At 42.1% G+C, this 19,845-nt stretch overlaps 1 protein-coding gene across 2 annotated transcripts; it reads right to left on the reverse strand.

The window, feature by feature from the left end:
- Positions 1 to 523: 523 nt before the first annotated feature.
- On the reverse strand, positions 524 to 6,224 carry LOC136425501 (zinc finger protein 768-like). 2 transcript variants are annotated; one of them, XM_066414381.1, is made up of 2 exons: positions 5,998 to 6,224; positions 524 to 2,696 (listed from the first exon to the last, which is right to left on the reverse strand). In XM_066414381.1, the coding sequence occupies exons 1-2, from the start codon at positions 6,207 to 6,209 to the stop codon at positions 1,373 to 1,375; spliced, it is 1,536 nt and encodes a 511-aa protein (XP_066270478.1). In that variant the 5' UTR covers positions 6,210 to 6,224; the 3' UTR covers positions 524 to 1,372. The 2 variants fall into 2 exon arrangements, with proteins under 2 accessions (XP_066270478.1, XP_066270479.1); XM_066414382.1 differs by having other exon boundaries at positions 6,016 to 6,212.
- Between the last annotated feature and the right edge of the window lie 13,621 nt (positions 6,225 to 19,845).

Raw genomic sequence — 19,845 nt, forward strand, 5'->3', positions numbered from 1 at the left:
CGACTTGTATATTTTTTAAGCATCCTATGATTTATGTCAGTTGGTATTGTAAATTCGTCACAATTCAGTGTTTACTGCAACGCCTTTTTTGTGATTTGCTCAATAAACCTAGCCTGAGTGCCAGCCTTTTTAGCTTCCGTACGCGACCCAGCGGCAGCGGAGCTTGGGTAGCGTATGGAAGCTAAAAAGGCTGGCGCTCAGGCTACAATAACCCAGTCACTACTACTACATACCGGGTGCACGTGGGATTTCGACAATGTCATTTGGTGAACAGTTGGCCAACAATGTGCATCAAAGTACTGGCCATGGGCAACTGCGTTACGAGACCATGCAGGGTACTTAGACACGATGTCTGTCAACGAGTGTCGATTCGCGATTTTGCAGGTGCTGCGTCACCATGAGTGTCAAATATACCCTGTGTGGCAATACTGTACAGCTTCATATACCAGACCTGTGGTGCACATTCTTGGCCAACTTTCTACTTAATCTCACCCAGCATTGAGAACCCCTCGGCACCGTGCTGTGATTTCCGGGTGAAAGAGTTTAATATAGGCTTCTAAAAATGACATACTTCTTGTGCTACTTAAACCATTATTTTCTTAATGAATGACCTAGTATGGTGTTTCCTTTTGGTTCTCCTTTAAATAATGGTACATGGCAGGAATATCATACCCATAATATAGGGTGCGAATGGCGAAGGCGAATATAATGAAATATGTCTAATGCTAAGCAGACCTTACTCGCATAATTGATGCTAATCAGGACCTAATTTGGATGTATTTCCCTTACGTAAAATACTACAGATGTCACAGGAAAGGTGCATGCAACGGGATGTGTGTTATGCTATTGAGTACATATTTGCATAACTAATGCAGAACCTTCAAGTCTTTTGTGGTCAATGGTAGGGATTTCCCATTGAAGATATAGGTAGTTTTAAGAAAAGTGAATACAATGAATATGTGCGTTATGCTAATGATGACCTGATTTGCACGATTAATACAGAAACGCTATATTTCTTCTGTGGTAGGAACTTCATATCTGAGATATAAGTAACATAAGTTTTGTGATCTCTATGGGACGTCATTCAGACAATCGAGTCAGTGTGGGCTGATTGCCGTTGACAATACTCAGGCAAGTGTTGTTTTTTGCCTTTACGTTTTTAAACAGGCTGCAACTAAAACCAACATGCCGTTTCGTCACCGATTGAAACTCCTATGCAAGACACCTTCTTTCCCGCTTAACTGTGGCGCCACTATCCCAGAGGCCCACATGCTACCGTCATATGTTTGGGGATTCTTAGTATCGATGTGATGCCTTCTTTGTCCACTGTTTTATGGTGACTAGGTACGTCAAAGGATTTCGATCCTTTTTTCTACGAACACGACGCCTGCGGCGAGGAGAACTCGTTACTGTAGAGCTCAACGTTCACACTTCGCTTTGCCCCGTGCTCCTTCCTCATGTGGGCATTGATTTTGTCCTTCCTTCCAAACCTTTTCCTGCATTCCAAACACTCGTAAGGTCGGCGGTCGCCGTTGTAATGTTTGGACTCGTGATGGCGAAGGACTTCCCTTCTCTTGAACGCCTTTCCACACGTGCGGCATACGAACGGCCGGTCGCCACTGTGCAGTGTCCGCTTATGTCGGCCTAGCTTGTCCTTACGCTTGAAGCTGACGCCACACACCGGGCACATATAGGGTCGGTCGTCACAGTGCTTCTCTACCTTGTGGCGCGTCAACTTACTGTGGACCTTAAAGGTGGCGCCACATAAGTCACATCTGAAAGGTCTCGCATCGCTGTGTTTGTAAATAGTGTGGGAGTGCAAACCACCTTTGGTGCGATACCTTGCCCCGCATATGACGCACAGGTTTTGAAATGATTCCGACGCTTTTCTGTCAGCCTCCTGATTACCAAGGACATCATTTTCCTCTGTTTTAATCTGGGTTGACCAGGTTGTTGCGTCTTTTTCTTTCTTGACTACCGTTGTGATTTTCTCACCTGCGTTGTATGGCTCGCCAAAGGCGGTGTTGTAATTATCAAAAGGGTATATTCTTACGTTACGAAACTCTTCACTTAGAGACATTTTCGGTGGAGTCTGTAGTTCATCGTGAGTATCTAAAGCAATAGCTGTGTTTGGAGAGGACTTCTCGTCGTAGTTGTTCATGCCTACTTCTTGCGGATTGTTCCTCGTCTTGCTGCTGCTATGACTGCCGCTCTCTAAGATTCGTGACATCAGGCCAGGGAACGCCTTTTGGCTCTGTGTCTCTGTTGGTTCAGTCCATATGGGCGGAGTAACAGACGTGGGGTGTCTTGACGATGTTACAAGGGGAGGACACGATGTTTGCCCCATTGGTGCTGCAGATGACGTCGGCGGTTCGTCCCAAACGGAAGAACTGTAGTGACTTCCAAAAGATGCTGCTGCTTGAACGGTCCCTGGTTGGTGCGACGGCGGCGGGGGGACGTTGACATTTGGAGGATTTCCTGCAGATGGACGGGCGTCTCTGCGAGCTGCGGCGGACGTGGCTGCGTTCCTGCCCGCCAGAGGCCCGCGATTTTCTCCGGAGACTAGCCGGAGCACACGGGTATCGCCATCGGCGTCCATAAGCACTACGCCTCGGTCTACATCTCCAGTGTAGAGCGACCCCTGTGCGCAGCTACGCGGGGGTACAGGGGCCTTGAAAGCCATTCTGTCTACACATCTGTCAAAAATAAAAAATAAAAGAACACAGTGTTACTAGACAACCAACCGTAAGATTAGGTTAGTTACATCACATCGAAAGTTAGACACAACTTGATTAATTCAGTTAAGTCAGAATGGGACGGAGCGGAAACACTACCAGGTACTGTGACCCTTTAAACAACAAACCTTTATGCAGCAAGGGACTAAAATCTTTTAGCATCAGACAGTCTCTAGACAAAGCTGATGCCTCACTAACCGTTAAGAACAAACTCTTCGACACCTATATTAAACCCATATTACTATATGGGTCTGAAATATGGGGGTCTTTCAAATGCCAAACATTTTGTCCTATTGAATCTGTACACTTGAAAATTTTGCAAATATTCACTCATTATCCCCAAAACAGGCAGCAATCTTGCTGCGCGGGCAGAACTAGGGAGGTACCCATAATCTGGAGGCCTCCCTAAACGCCATCAGCGTTTAAAAGATATTTATTTTCAGACCTTCCTGTCCGAAATCCATAACGATGATAAAGGTGCAAATGCAGAAAATAAACTACGAACGTACAGATTATTAATATATTCCTATAACGAAGAAGAATATCTAAAGATTACAAATGTACGTCACAGATCAACCGTTACAAAACTAAGAACGAGTTGACACAAATTGCGAATCGAATCAGGAAGGTACTAGAGTATGCTAGATGTTAATTTACTCATGAATATGTATATAGTTGTTAACATTAGCCCAGGTACAATAAAGGTCTTCATTCACTATTCACATCGCGTGTTTGGAAGGCCCCGTGTCCACAGGAACTGAGTCATCGTTCTAAAGAATGGCGTAATGGTAGATATACTGGAAGTTCCGCTTATCATTGTTTTTGTATTGGTACAATCATGTGCTTTAATAAAATCAGATGGCATTTAGAATATTAGTATGATGTTTCAAATAGGCCTTAATTTGAGTTCTGTCGAACGTTGAAATATTTGTCTACACACGAAAAGTTCTGGGGCATTGATTTTTCCTCTTTCCTACTCAAGTCTTCAAGAGTGACCAGTCACGGTTGTAGTCATCAGACGGTGGGGGGGGGGGGGATAAACTTTCTCCCACAGATTGCTGACGTCACGTCTCCCGGTGTCCGTAAGGTTTGTGACGTGTACGCAGTGAGAAACGGGTCATCAGGTCTGATGTTCGCCAAAAGATTAATTTACATGTTAATTAGTAATTCAAACTTCTGATTTGAACAGCAATTAGTCATCTAGTCTGCTGACATCCTTTTGCCCACCAGTAGTCGAATACCCCGGATGTAAGCAAATGCAGCGATCGCTCGTACAACCACTATCGATTTTTCCAAAGCACATGTCTGGTAAAAAAGTTATATTACAAGTATGCAAAGAAGATTGCTTTTCAAAACATATATTATACGAGCATGAGTGTTGAATTATCTCCGTCAGTATGTGCTGAACAATAGTATCGCTCGCCAAGTACACAGTATCAGTATATGCCTAACGATCGTATTACATGTACATGATTCAGGAAGGCAGAACTAGCTGGACGACTCTGGAGCAAAGAATCTGTCGATTTTGTACCTCAAATACGGTAGAAGAAGAAGTGCACTTCATCGTAGATTGTATTATGTTAATGATAGAAACTGCCGGATGAATTACGAATTGCTGGTATTGGTAGTTGATAAGTGGGTAGGTCTTGGGAAGATGAAGGTCAAGGTCAATTTTGGGCCCCATGGTAAGTGACCCTTTTGTGGCTGGACCTGCTATGGTCTTGATTTTTTGGTAGTAGATAGCTTGTGGTGTAAGGAAGAAGTGGTGTAGGTTTGGGCCCCTTGCCGCTTGCTCTGGAACTGCAAGGGCATTTCAAGGAGGATAACTGAACAAAGGAACGACAGATTTCCATGATATTCCCTGGAGATAACATAGACAGAGATGTACACAATGAAGTGTAAATTGTGCAAATTAGGATTTGACTAGCATAATTAATGAGGAAAAGCTCTGTTTGTAGTGGTTTCCATAATAGGACCTAAATCCTTTTGACATATGTAATTCATGGCAGGTGGGCCATCTGTAGATACCAATTATGAAAATAAGGGGCTGATTTGCAGAATCTATGGCAAAGGTTACATTCCTTTGTGCTAAATGGTGGGATTTACATACTTATAACATGTGTAAGTTAGTTGAAGGTGTATAACATAATGTATGGATTATGTAAATGTGCAGGTCATTTGGATAATTTATTATGAAATGTTGACATGGTATTCTGCCAAATGAAAGGACTTTAACACATAAAATTATGTATTTTTTGTTAGAAGACTATCATTTAAAATACTAAGGATAATTATCATCAACGAGACATAATAAAACAATAAATCTGCAACGGCTCAAAACATTTCATGGAGGTATGAGGTCTCCGAACTCTTGTTGTGACCTGTACTCTTAGCCATGTTGGACTAAAATGTACAATAACGGTTTTCATTCAAACATGCAATAAATTCGTTTTATCAAGACTCTGCTACACAGCTGAGTACATAAGTTACATAGTCTATCAAATTAACTAAAAACTGGGTCGGTGAGTGCTTACGACGAATGCAACACATGTAATAGAGGGCCCATGGGGGGGGGGGGGTCCCGACAACGCTCTACGCTAAATTGGGAGGGCCGGCTACTTAATACGCTAAATTCAGAAAGCCTCCCCACGCTCTACGCTAAATTCAGAAAAGCCTCTCTACGCTCTACGATAAATTATGGAGTGGTCGGCAACGCTCTACGTAAAATCAAAACGGCCGATTACGCTCTACGTAAAAGGGGCATGCAGGCCCTCATGCAAAAATATACAATCTGTATATGTCTTTGTGAAGATAAAAAATGACATTACGGTTGGAAAGTAGCATACGTAAAGAAATGGCGTTTGCATTATGAATGTAACAGTTTTTATCACTACCATCAGCTTGTCCTACTACATGACAATATTACGTCGCGGTTCGTACGTGACTTGCTTGCAGTTGTCTCAGTGAAACCCCCCATTTCTGTCCCCACTACGAATCACTCAGCAAAGCAGCTTACCGGGAGCTGTTGATGCCTAGATGATCCTAGATAATTACTTATGTGCGTAATGAAAAAAAAAAAGTTTTGTCGCCACATTACAGTGACTCCAAGGTACAGAAAACGGCCGTTTGTTCAGTCCTAATCAGTCAGATGGTGCATGGTGGGGGGGGGGGAGCTCACAACGCAACGTAACGCAACATGCACATCACAATTACATAGAAGCGAAAATGATGTCATCTTTCTCGACTATAGAGTTTAGTGTACCTGTAAGGAAGAACACACCAAAATTCCGACGATGCCCACTTCGTACATTTACGAAAAATAACCTGAGCAAAAAAACTCTGCAAGGACGGCAGCAGCAGCAGTCTCGTGCTAGTGGGGGGGGCAGCGGCGCAATCATTATGTTCCGGGTCAGAGGTGAACTCCGTGTGAAGGTACGAACCAAGTAGAGTCGAGTCTTCGGTCAGGTAGGACATGTAGGATGTAACGTTACATGCTCTGTATTCTATGAAACAAGAGCACAGCGTTTGAAAACAATCATACTGTCTTTTAACGAATACTTACGTAATGTTCATATCCTAGAATGGGAGGGGGAAGAAGAATAACTAATAAAGTAAGTTTGACAAAATTCAGCATCCTGCATGACAATTCATGAGTCATTCATGTTGTATGTCGGGGGGGGGGGGTCGGAGCAAGGAGGTTCTATTTTTGATATAACGTTAACCTCCTTGGCTGTAGACAGTGCAAAATCATTATGCGAAAAATACCGGAAATACCTTTTAAAATAATTCGCGGGAATCTCACTTCGCGGTAGGTAGAAAATGGAGTGTTCGCTGTTGCACGCGTGTAACGTTATCTCGTCACCCTCTCATTATGTTTCGCCAACGAAACATATTGTTTTTGTCAGGTTTCTTCTCCTCCTTCTTCTCCTCCTTCTTCTCCTCCTTCTTCTCCTTCTCCTGTCAAATCTTCAAATCGCTTCTTCTCAGTCGTCCGTCGACCAAATAAGCTGAAATTTGGTATGGAGGTAGAGTACGTGTGTGCCCCTAGACACTTTTTTAATTTTTTTGATATAAGTTTGTAAAATGATTTTATCGAGATTTTTTGGTCAGTTTCAGACAAAAGTCGCACATTATGGCCTCCAGTGCCGTGGTGTTCAAACCTAAGGACCTGAAATTTGGTTCAGTTGTGCATTGGATATTTACCCAAAGGACCCCATTATTTTTTTTGGTATACACTACTTCAAAATGATTTATTTTGCAATTTTTTGATGGAATTGTCGGTTATTTTCTCACAAGTAGGTCATATTGTAACATAAGCCCTCCTACACTTCCCCTGTCTGGGAGTTAAAACCAAGTAGATGTGAGGGGGTACCTGTACTAATGGTATTACAGAAAGTTATATGTACCTTATGTTACATGGTACGGATGTTATATTTGACATGTAGGTACCTATAGGAAAGGTGAATACACCTGACAATAAATTATGCTAATGAGGACCTAATTTGCATAATCTATGTATAAAGTTGTATGTCCCTTACCGTAAAAGCTGCGGATGTCATCTTTGAGATGTAGGTACCTTAAAGGAAAGGCGAACACACCTGGCCATAAATTATGCTAATGAGGACCTAATTTGCATAATCTATGCATAAAGTTGTATGTCCCTTACCGTAAAAGCTGCGGGTGTCATCTTTGAGATGTAGGTACCTTTAGGAAAGGCGAACACACCTGGCCATAAATTATGCTAATGAGGACCGAATTTGCATGATTTATGCATAAACTTGTAATTCCCTTACCGGAAAAGCTGCAGATGTCAGATTTGATATGTAGGTACCGTTAGGAAAGGTGATCACACCTGGCCATGAATTATGCTAATGAGGACCTCATTTGCATAATTGATGCATAAACGTGTATTTCCCTTACCGTGACAGCTGCGGATGTCATCTTTAAGATGTAGGTAACTTTAGGAAAGGTGCACACGCCTGGCCATGACATATGCTAATGAGGACCTCATTTGCATAATTTATGCATGATGTTGTATTCCCCTTACCGTAAAAGCTGCGGATGTCATCTTCAACATGTAGGTACATGTAGGAAAGGTGAAAGCACCTGGACATAACTTATGCTCATGAGGACCTCATTTGCATAAATTATGCAGAAACTTGTATTTCCCTTACCGTAAAACCTACAGCTGTCATATTTGAGATGTAGCTACTTTTAGGAAACCTGGCCATGAATTATGCCAATGAGGACCTTATTTGCATAATTTATGCATAAACTCGTATTTTCCTTACCGTCAAAGCTACGGATGTCATATCTGACATGTAAAATATCCTGCATTTTCCCAAATATGTTGCCATTCTAGTTTCATTATATTTCAATTTGCCCAGGTATTACTTTGCGACAGCCCATTTTTGCATGGGGAGGGGTATTGGCGAAACATGCTGTATTTGCTCGGGGGCAAATGACGGCCTTTCTAGTTGATTTTGGCCTCTATGTTCAGCCCAGAAGTCCATTTCATATTCTAAAACTCTGGTCGCCATCATGGATATATGACCATGTATGACTACCAGCATGGAGCCGGCGGTAATCTTTACCTCCGCCAGAAGGTTATATTTTCGGTTTTGCTGTGTTAGAGTGTAAATAGTATAACTCAATATGCTGTTGATGATGTTCGTGATTTTTGGTAGGTGGGTCTGGATAGGTATCGGAGAGACGAAGGTCAAGTTCAAGAATTGGCCTCCTGGTTGCTTCCTACGTTACTGCAGCGGACCGTTTCTGTCAAGTTTGTCCATTTGTTGCCAGAATAACTCGAGAGGCTGTGGACGGATCGTCATAGAATTTAGTAGGTCGTTACTGGGTTGGGGAAGATAAGGTTAACTTCGATAATAGGCCTCCTGCTGGCTAACGTTATTTACAGTACTGCATCGGGGCTTTCATCTGCTCAAGGATCCTCAAGTTCTGGAAGCGCCGTGATTTGTGACTGGTGGATAGCTCATGGGGCATGAGTGAGGGGTATTAGTTTGGGCCTTCTAGCGCGGCTTTTTGATATGTAGGTACCTTAGGTGATAATTAACATAATCAGGGCATCATTTACATAACTAATGAAGAGAACGTATTGTTCCATTGTATTCCATTCGACCTCTATTCAGGGACACTGGAGAATGCCTGGCTTGTAATCTAGGCCGCTCAACAGAAGCCAGCGGTGTGCCGTGGATTTGAAGAAAAAACTCAAGAAGGGGTCAATGAATCGTAATGATTCAGTTTTTTTCGCCTGTTTCTAGCTTAATTGGTGATTGATCATGCAAAATGGAGCTAATTGATGACTCTGCATAACTGATGAGAAAATACCATAATACCCTAGTGGTAAATGACGGGGATTCCGGACTTGTAGTACTGTAACATCATTTAAAAATGACCATCGTCCAACATAGATTATGCAAATAAAGGCCATATTTGCATAATTCCGGAAATGTCAGAATAGCCTTCTTTATCAATTCAAGATAAGATTATCATACTTTAGACAACTTGGGTTATTTGGGTAGACAAGGTCACCAACCGATACAATACATTTTTATATCAGAACCTTACATTATCAATGCGAAACCTTTATGACACATCAGTCATATGATGGTTGGTTGTTCCCATTTTGCGAAGGTATGAGGTCGTGGAAACGCCAAAAGTAGGTTCTCAAGTCTAAAACGCTGAAGTGTGATGCCACGTGATGGTCTGAAGGGTTCGACATCGGTTGATGTGTATAATAATTATGCAGTATATATATGTATGGAAACTATATTTGGAAGTTCAAGATTCAGTCATCCAGCATGACGGACTTTATGATTATCTCAAAGGCACGAGAGCGAAAACAACCATTATCCGGCAGAGAAGGTCAGGTGGCCAGCTTGACCTCTGGCTCTCTGACTCCTGACAGGTAAATCATCAGCTGTGATTCGTCACTAGTTTCCCACTAATGGAATGTTCAAGCCATTTTAGGAATCTAGTGGAGGATAACGTTACATGTAGACGGTACAGACCTGAATGGTAAATCCGATGATTTTGCGTTGTTGGCCGAAGGATTTAACTCTACCAAACCTGGCCGAAAGAATCTACTCTACTCTACTCTAAACGCAAATTACGTGACATTTTGATGAGTGGTTCCAGGTGCTGCTGGGCCGGTGGCGCCAGCTTGATTTGCGCTGACAACCGTAGCCTCGTTTCAGATGTTTGGTCCGAGTTGCACCAGCCCAACCGGTCCTGCTATCAACGGGAAACAAGGCTGGCCATCAGGCCTTTTGTGCCAGGACCGCCAGCAAGGGCACCTCGCAAATTATATTCCCCCCGTATTTGGTCAATTTCTATAATTACTTTTCAAACAGCAAAGGAGTCTGCTCGGTTTGAGGAACACTGTAATCAACCCCCTTGCTGCAATGATGATCTGCAATGTACCGCGCCGCTCTGCACCCGCACACAGACCCTGGGGACTGGGTATAAACAGAGACTGAGTAAGTATGCTGTACTGGCACTGGATCTGTACTAGTACTGTACAGCCGGTATAACCGCCATTCGGCGTATTTCAGGGCCGCGGCATGGTACTTCGGGATTTTGATACCTGCTAGTGGTATAACGTTACGGCTTTGACTTTGATTCCACATCGTGGCAAGGCCGTCACGTCCTGACACCTTCCGGCTCTCCGCCACTCTCCGCACACTATTCACGCGCGTCACATGCAAGCACTGCTCTGATTGGCTGACACTTGACCCCGATAACTCTCCTGATCGAGGTGTATGGTGGTGGCCACTCTATCAAGGAGTACCAGTAGGAGGGCCTGCATGCCCCTTTTACGTAGAGCGTAATCAAAAGCGTTGCATTGCCGACCACTCCATAATTTAGCGTAGAGCGTAGGGGGGGGGGGGCTTTCTGAATTTAGCGAAGAGCGTAGGGAGGCTTTCTGAATTTAGCGTATTACGTAGCCGGCCCTCCCAATTTAGCGTAGAGCGTTGTCGGGACCCAAGCCCCCCCCCCCCCCCCCCCCCCCCCCCCCCACCTTGCAGGCCTTCCAGTAGGAGTACGCCACGCACCACACTGCCCGAAGATACATGGTTTGTTTCTTGATCTGGTGTCGGCAGAAATGCCAAATCAAATACACCCGACCCACCCGCACACCAGGTGTAACGTAGGGGCTGTTCACATCTTGTCGAACGGCCCCCGAGTATTTAGTGTAACGTTACGTTGCAAAGGAGGATTCAATGATCAAGGTTACATACAGACTTGTTGGATTTTTCGGAAGACAACATGTCAGTAGAGTAATTAGCTTTCACTGCTATAGTATATCAATATGTAATGAAAATGATGCACAACAGCATCGCCGAATTGCACTTTAATAAGCATAGCTCATTTGCATGTCGATGTCATGTGACCCTACCACTGTCCAATAAGATACAAGTATGATAGGGAGCTCCGCCCATAAGTCGGCCATTTTGCACGAGTGTTATCAGCTTCGGAAGGCCCTCACGCCGTGCAGATTTTTGACAAATCTGAGAACCTTTAGAGGTATGTTTGAGATATTCTGTACAGAATCGTATTTCTCATCAGTGATTTAATCGGAATTGTAGATATGAGGGGCTGCTTGGGGTCTAATGGGATTAAAAATGCTTTAGTTTGTACCCAACTTTTGGGTCAGGTCTTTGTCAGATTGGCGGCCATCTTGGTTTTGTACTCGACTCTGATTCTGCTGCTTGACAGTGTGGGGATTTGTCAAATGTACGTAAGATCGGTGTTTAAAAACGATTTTTCTTGTTTGAAAGATCTGAGTGAAGCAATCTGTTATAAGTTTGTTTTCAGGTCATCATCTCTTTCATTTTTACGAAAATGTACTAGGTCTTTACTACCTGTCACAGTCAGGAGAATGGTTCTCAATCGTGTTCATGCACGTCGCACTACATTTGCATACGCAAATACGATTCAGCGCCACTCGCCCGGGGATACGTCAATCAAAATGTTGTGCGGCTTGTTTCTTTGTGGCGCGAGCGGAGCACAGTTGTTGTGCTGTGCAGCGCGCGGCCAGTGTGGGCGCGGGCCAAGCGCGTCACTGCACCGGCGGCGCGTGGCCTGAGAGTGGTTCTGAGTCCGTAATGGAATGGACTCAGGCCCTGAGGGATTCACGGATCGTAGGTAGTCAGGGCTTTACTTGAGTTGATTTTACTAGGTCTTTACTACATGTAGCCAAGTGTACTGCAATTTTAAACTGCATATTGCAAAAGGCCTTTTATAATTTTATAGGACTTCGATGATCTTTTATCAACGCTCTGTCAGAGGAAGAAAGTACAGAGGTGTAACGTTAATCTCTTTGGTGCCTTGAATTTATGAATTATCGATTTCTGCAAAGTCTATCAAAACATTTTTTTAAAGATTTTTACTTCACCAGATTTCTAGATGTAGGCATTATTTATGGATGGATATCAATGTTTTTTCCATAAGGCCACAGTAAGTATATTTTATAGATGACATCCTCTGCAGACTCATGGCAAAAAAAAAAAACAGGGTGGGCCAAAAAAAAAAAAAGATATCGAACGTTACATTTTCAGACTTGAATACCATGATAAAGCATGTAAGAAGCATTGAAGCGACAAAACATGGTCTTACAACCAACAAGTCTTATATCCCAGTATTCATTTCAATAACAGTAACTAACACTGATGTCAACATTAACATCTTTATGAATTTACATCCAGGTTTGTAGCTCATCAGGAACACAGAGACAAGGATTCCCGCACACTGGGCCCTGGAGCCAGACCTGAGTCAGACTAAATAATACTGGCTCTGCTCTCTTCCAAATCACCATGTGCAAATGCCTTTAGTTTTATCGCATCTAGATCTTTTTTGCAATGGAACTGACAGACGTTTGAAACATATTACACCGCTTTCGATATATTGACCATTCCAAAGGGTAAAAAATTCTTGTTTTTTATTTCAAAATAAGGTGAAAATCAATTTGCCCGCTGCATCCATAGAATTTCCTTGCTGTGGCCTAGTTCTGTTATTTTATTGGGGGAGGTTAGAATTTATGAAAATTTGACAGATTTGGAGATCAAATACAGAAACTTGCATCGGACGTAACCTTTATAATTATAGCCAAATTTTCCTGGTTGTGCAAAAATCAGTTGAATATAGTTCACTGTTAAAGGCACCAAGAGTATTTTATGAGGCTTAAAAACTGGAAATATTCTAGTTGCTGTAATCTTTATGAAATTGACATTTAATGCCGCTGTTAACCACATTTGCGCTCGGATTTCTTGTCAAAAGTGCTCAAAAGCAGCACAAAAATAAGCTACATGGTGATCTTTTAGTTTCACGCACCTAGTGTAAATAGACCGATACCATAACCCCGCCCATCTCCGTCAAAACGTAGAAATGCAAAATTAAAACACAAAAATGCAAATATTTGACGGATATGCAGTCACTCTCTCATTAGTAGAATCACTAATTGCGATGAACAGTCAGGATCAGTCTATTTGGGCTTGGATTTTCTATCAGTTCTCATCACACAACGACATCGTATCTTTGCTCCTTTAATGTTGATGTGTAATGGTATTGTGTTATTGAAACTTACTATGTGTAGCAGCGTTCGAAATACCCGTCTGCAATCTGCAAATTGCAGAAAGATTTTCAAGATTGAAGAAGAAAAATTAAACAACCTACAATATAGCAAAATAAAAAAGAAGCAGGCTCAGGATGCAATGGTTCTCAATTTAGCCAAGGAGGTTTTGAAATTGATTTACCTAGCGGCGCTGTAGATAAACTGAAACCAGCGCAGAACGAACCTGACGGCGCTTCCGTGCGTGCCGACTGCCTCTGAGCAAGGCTCTGAGGTTCGAGTATTTTCGGGGATTTCTGACACTATCCGTAATATTTCGGGGACAAATCATTTAAGAAAATTTCAACTTTGTGCATTTCCGTCCTAACCTCGCTAATCTCCGCGGCCATGATCTCAGGGTTGTCAAAAGTCGGGAAAACAATTCCCGGATGTTTCTAGTGTAAATATGTTGCAGCATTAGCATGCGATTCCTTCAGAGCCCGAAGTCGGGGCATGGGCGACAGCAGTAACGAAATGGTGGCCACTACAATAGACAGTGGTCCTTCAAGCACAGATGGTGGCGATGAAGTTGAGAACCACTCGGATAGATCTAGAGCACCGCCTTGTGAGCAAGGAGAAGGCGGAACATTTTCTCCTGTGCCGAGAAAGTAGGGAGGGGGGCGCCCACGTGAAAAACAATAACATTGCCGGGCCGTTACGCAGAGGCCAAGGTTTTTTTGTTTTGAATTTTTCTTTTTTTCTCTCGATTGTTTCAAATCTTTTCATTTATTTTCGTGGGCTGTGGCTGTGATTTTTGTCACAGGTAGTGCGATCTCATTACGCATCAGAATACGTATTCCTTTGCAAGGATATAATGTCCTTTTCCTCCTTATCAGGCAGGTTGTTAATTTGTTTTAGATTTCAATACACATACTAGTACTTAAATTATAAACAAATATTTAATTTGATTAATACTGAATAAATCCACTTTTGCTGTTGCAATTTTCGTAATTCATTTGAATATTTTTCACACACATGTACAGTATGTTATTCCCGTTTCAAATTTTGCTAGAGTGAGAGAATAAAGAATTACAACAATGTTGCAATGCTAGATATGATGTAAATATAAGCAGGCATTATCAAGTTGAGAAGGTTGTAGTATGGAGGCTTGTGTATTTGCAGAAAATATTTTCAAATCTGCAATATTGCAGAACACTGAAAAAAGTATTTCAACCACTGGTGTAGGTATGACTAGAAATTGTAGTTTTTTATTCAAGCTTCAAGCCTCATAAAATGCTCTGTATGCCTTTAAGATCAGTTAACTACTCTCACCTCTCAAATAGAAGTACCCCCTGGAATAGAAGTACCCCCCGGACAAATTTTCAAAATGTAATATAAGTACCCCCTGGAATAAAAGTACCCCCCGGACAAATTTCAAAAATCGACAGTCGAGGCTAGGTAAACTGTGTCCATACATGTACAACTGTCACTGTCACAGAGAAATAAGATAATAAGCAGGTAGGTAACTTATATTTAGTCAATTATGCCATACCTATTAAGTATATAGATATTGAACAGAATAACTGTCCATAGTTTGTTCAAATCATGATGATCTTCCTCGCCTCCTCGTAAAATATAATAGTAATATTGAAAAATTGGGCATAGGTTCCCCGCTATGACCCCTAACCGGGGGCCACGGTGCTTTCAAATTCAACAAGTGAAAATGTACATGATACATGCTTTTTGGCGACGCCTCAGGGGCGAGCCAAATTTTTACTATATTGTGTGCAGATTGCAAGAATTCTAGGAATTGTACAGGAATGTGAAAGTCCATGGGACGATAACTCAAGAATGCCTGGATGTATTGTCTTCATATTTTGTAGGTGGGTAGGTCTGTGGGGGACCTGGTAATGAGTGGATTTTGGCCCCCCTAGCGACTTTCTATGGTACTGCAGGGGAACTTTCACTTTTCAAATCTCGTGTTCTGAACATGCTATAGTCATGATTTTTAAGTGATGGATAGCCCTTTGTTAGGAAAATATGTCCTGTAGATTTGGACCCCCTAGCGGCTTTTTTTGGAACTGCAGGAGCTGATTTTGACTCAAACTTTGAAAGAGAATAACGCAAGAAGGGGATGACGGATCATCATACTTTTTGGTGTGTAGATAGCTTAAGTGATGATTTACATAATCATATGCCAATTATGCAAATCAATATCTGATTTGCATAATTAATGAGGACAGTTAATAAATCAGCTGCATTCTATTATAGGACTCTCAAACACATGACATATGTAACTGAGAAAGAGATAAATATCGATAGATATCAATTATGCAAATTGATACTTAATTTGCATAATTAATGACAAAAGACTATAAATCCCTAGTGGTAAATGATGGGGATTTCATTTTTGCACCATTTGGAAGTTAAGTAAATGTGGCCACTATTAGACACAAATCTTGCATAGAGGGCCTCATTTACATAATTTATGAGGAAATGGTACGATATCTTTTTTTGTGAAAACAAGATTTTCATACATTGGAGAACTTGTGTTATTTTGGTAGAGAAGGTGATCGACTGATATGATTTATGCGAGGTCCTTATTTGCATGTGGGCTAAAAACGAAAACGTTAACAGAGACCACCGTCGCCATGGCAACATCTTTTTATGTTGCCAATCTTGTTCTACTTGGAACTTGAAGCAAGTGATCAAAGAAAATTGTTATATCATTTTATTATGACTGACAATCAGTGACATATAACAAAAATCATCAGAGTACTTTTAAAAGTTAAATGTACCTGATCATATTTTCTTAAGACATCAACCACGAAACAACACAAATATGAACACAGTCCTTCCACAGAAGAAATATGTCTATAAACTTTTGCTCCATAGCGTCGAAAACAAAGTGAGACGCTCGGATTTCGAGTTCCCGCGGTAAATCCCACAATATTGAATAGAGATCGACTGTAAAAGTAGCTCAACGTCACAGACCGCACATACTAAGAAGTTACCCATTACGTGTTGACACTAGAAACCCGCGATGAACCGCCAAAATTGGGAAAATCTTACGATTATTTAAAAAAATGAACCCTCTGAAAATAGATATAGCGCTGTGTGTCCATCGTTGCCCAAAAAATATAATATGTCCATGCGTTTACGGTATCATTTTAAAGATCGGTATCCGCACTACGCAATATGCTGCTAGTTTTACTGTCCCCATGCCTGAGAGTGGCGGCCATGTTTCGCGATTCCGCGCTGTTGTTTACCGAATCATATCGGACATATTTCTGCCGTTTTACAGATTTTGTGGCCTCAAAACACGTATTACAAGGAAAGTTAAGTTATGATTGTTGTTTCAACGTGTTACATGTCTTCTGCGAACAAATAATTCTTCCGCCGCGCTGCCGATACTACGGATATAGTGGTCAGGAAATAATATTCCCTGTGTAGGCGAGCACCCTCTCCACACGTTTTTGATGAGCGTGCTTTGGTTTACGATGTAAACAGAGACTATCAAAGTTATTTATATGAAAATTGTATTTTAAAATGTCAATGTCGCGTCTTATTTTCCGGTTTACTTTGTAGCGTCATAGCGATATCGACCGATATGTTCCGAGTGCCGCCAGGATACTTTTCACAAGGCCGTCAAAGCGGCGAGAAAATCAACGCCGGTAGGCCGAAAAATAGCGAATTACGAGCAAAAATACCGGGGAAATATGGGCAGAAAAACCTTAACTTACTATTTTAGAGGGATTCCTGGTTTGCAAAGCCTCAATTTTTCAAAAAATAATAAACGTACCGTCTAGAATAAGAACGTACAGGGTGGAACTATTGGCGAAAAAAAATAAACGTACCGGTACGTTTATTTGAGAGGTGAGAGTATGTGTTTCATTCAGACAACAGCTCTATGCATGAATTTAGGTTCTTGGCGTTTTTATTCAGCGCAGTGGAAGAAAACCAACATGTCTCTCTTCTACATATTAAGGCAAAGTAAAATTTGTTTGAAGTTATGCTACTGTCAAAGTTATGGTACCCTCCGTTACTTGCTCACTAGCCACATTTTTTTAGAAAACCGACCCACTCAAGCCCCATTCATGTTCAAAAATTCACTTCAGTTTCAATTGTTCGGTCGGATCCTAAAGGAAGTGTGAAGATTCTTCTGGATCTCAATCGATTTCAGGTCCTTTTCCATCCACAGTTTCGGATTCACACTGTTTCGGATTCACACTGTTTCAGACCACCCTCAAGAGGTGGTTCGGAACAAACTGATTTGAAATCAATTACAGTCAAACCTGCCTAGGCGACCACCTCTTCAACGCGACCACCTGGCCATGGCGACCGCTTTTTCTCGGTCCCGAAGATTTTCCCCATTGGCACAAGCATTAAGGCCTGCCCAAGGCGACCACATTTTTCCAGCGTGTGGTGACATCGGATTTTGCTGTCGGATTTCGCGGAAATATTTTTAGACCTTGACGGACAAAAATATACGAATAGCATCGATTCCTCCATGAAGTGTTTTAATAAAACATTCCGACTATAAACATTGTAAATACAAACGGATTGTGAATACTTAAGTTAAATATCGATGTTGTTGTGCCCATTGTAATCTTTACCGCAAGCTCGGTTCGGTTTGAACTCAATTTTCAAAACTATCACGTAGTGCATGGCGTCAAAAAGTCAGATTTCACAGAAATTACTATCCATTTCTTGTATTTTCAACAAAAATGTGTCTCTGTCTTACTAAATTCTGCCGGAAAATGACTCCGCGGCCGAGGGCAAAACGTCGGGCGAGACATGTTGTTCCTTGGTCCGCGACGCCATCTTTGTTTCAGCGCGGCATAACGCTGACTTTTCTAAAACACGACGCTTCTGTGTATGAATATTTAGAATACTCTCGTTATTAATGAAAATTAATATTCTTATTTTTTTGTTATTTCCATGACTCTCACAAACCTTTATTGGGAGCTGCTTGCTTGTAATCGCCGACACTGTGCATTCTGCTCCACGGTTACCTTTCGATGCTGTGTGAGCTCGGCGGCGCGCGTGTGTGTGTGTGTGTGTGTACTCTTACTTTAACGTAACGTGTGAATGCGCGAGAGCGCTGCGAGATCATCGAGGCAGACATTGTTTTTAGTCAAAATTATGACGAACATTTGTCCACGATGTAACGGTATACAAATATTACAACGATAACAGAAAAATGAAATTTCTGTAGGATCTTTCTGTCAATGAGAATTGAACCTGGTGGGGGTCAGATGCTGTCTAAAATCACATAATTGTCCATCCATCTACATGTACGTAGTACACTGTATTGAACACCTCGACCTGCAAACATGTTATGATTGGAATCCTCTTCATGGCGACCACCTGTCCATCACGACCGTCTTTGCTCGGTCCCCCGGGTGGTCGCCTTGGGCAGGTTTGGCTGTAGTAGCATTCGTGTTCCAGAGAGCTACATCAGTTTGACTACCAAATCGATTTAAACTGATTTAATTATATTGTTTTCCCTCTGTTACTGCCTTATTCTAAAGCCAAATCATAGTAATTTTTGTCAAACGGTCATAGCCCGGTTCTGCACAGAAAAAGACAACCTAGTGCTGAGTGGTTCACAGCTATGGGGGTCATATGCTCAGACTGATGATAATGAGAACACTGATCAGGACCTGTTTGGACCAGTGTTCTCGCCAGCCTGAAATTTTTACCCGTCATTTCACTTATGTTTGAGGGAAGAGTGCCGAAGGCGCGCCATCCTAGGGGGTCCGAGGGCATTCAATCTTGGAAAATTTTTAAATCCAGACCCCCTGAAATGCTATTTCCTGCATTTTGAGGGGCAAATGACATCTCCTTTGGTGAAAAATTACACAAGGGTTTCCGGTCCCTAGAAAGTCGAAATGGAGCAAAATGGAACGAACTAAAACAACATACAGTCAAACCTGGCCATAGTGGTCATTTTTTGTCGGTCCCTTGGATTTTCCCCAATGACATATTAAGCATTAAGAATTAGTCTACAGCGATCACTTATCCAGTGTGGTCACGGTCAGGCGATTTCGCGTTCGGCCGCAACTCGGAGCCCAGGCCTGGTTCACAATTCCGCGCTGCGCCACCAAAATGTGGACTCAACTAGGGCCCTTTAAGTGTGTTTGAATAAAGAGAACATTAAGTAATTTCGTAGTTTTGCGCAAAGTCTTTCCAGAATGGTGTCTTTGATTTTTACATGGCTGTTAACACTCCTCCGTTCTGCGGTACATGGCCATTTCTGAGCATTCGGACTGGGCGAAATAATAGCCGCAGCTTTTTAATAGAAGACTCATTCGTATATCTGGTGTGTTAAGTTCTTGAAAATGTAATTATCCGGGCTGAATTTACGTTTTTCACGGGTAAATAAAGGATCTAAATCAAATTTCTGCATTTTTCCAAGACGGCGTCGCAGCATGCAAACAAAGGTCATAAGAGTTCAGCAGACGATGCCACTGTTATGTAGGTTAAACGCTGTGACTCTATTTTGTTATACCGAATCGCTGAGAGTAATTTCAGGTA

This window comes from Branchiostoma lanceolatum, chromosome 19 (assembly GCF_035083965.1).
Source record: "Branchiostoma lanceolatum isolate klBraLanc5 chromosome 19, klBraLanc5.hap2, whole genome shotgun sequence".
Taxonomy (NCBI): domain Eukaryota; kingdom Metazoa; phylum Chordata; class Leptocardii; order Amphioxiformes; family Branchiostomatidae; genus Branchiostoma; species Branchiostoma lanceolatum.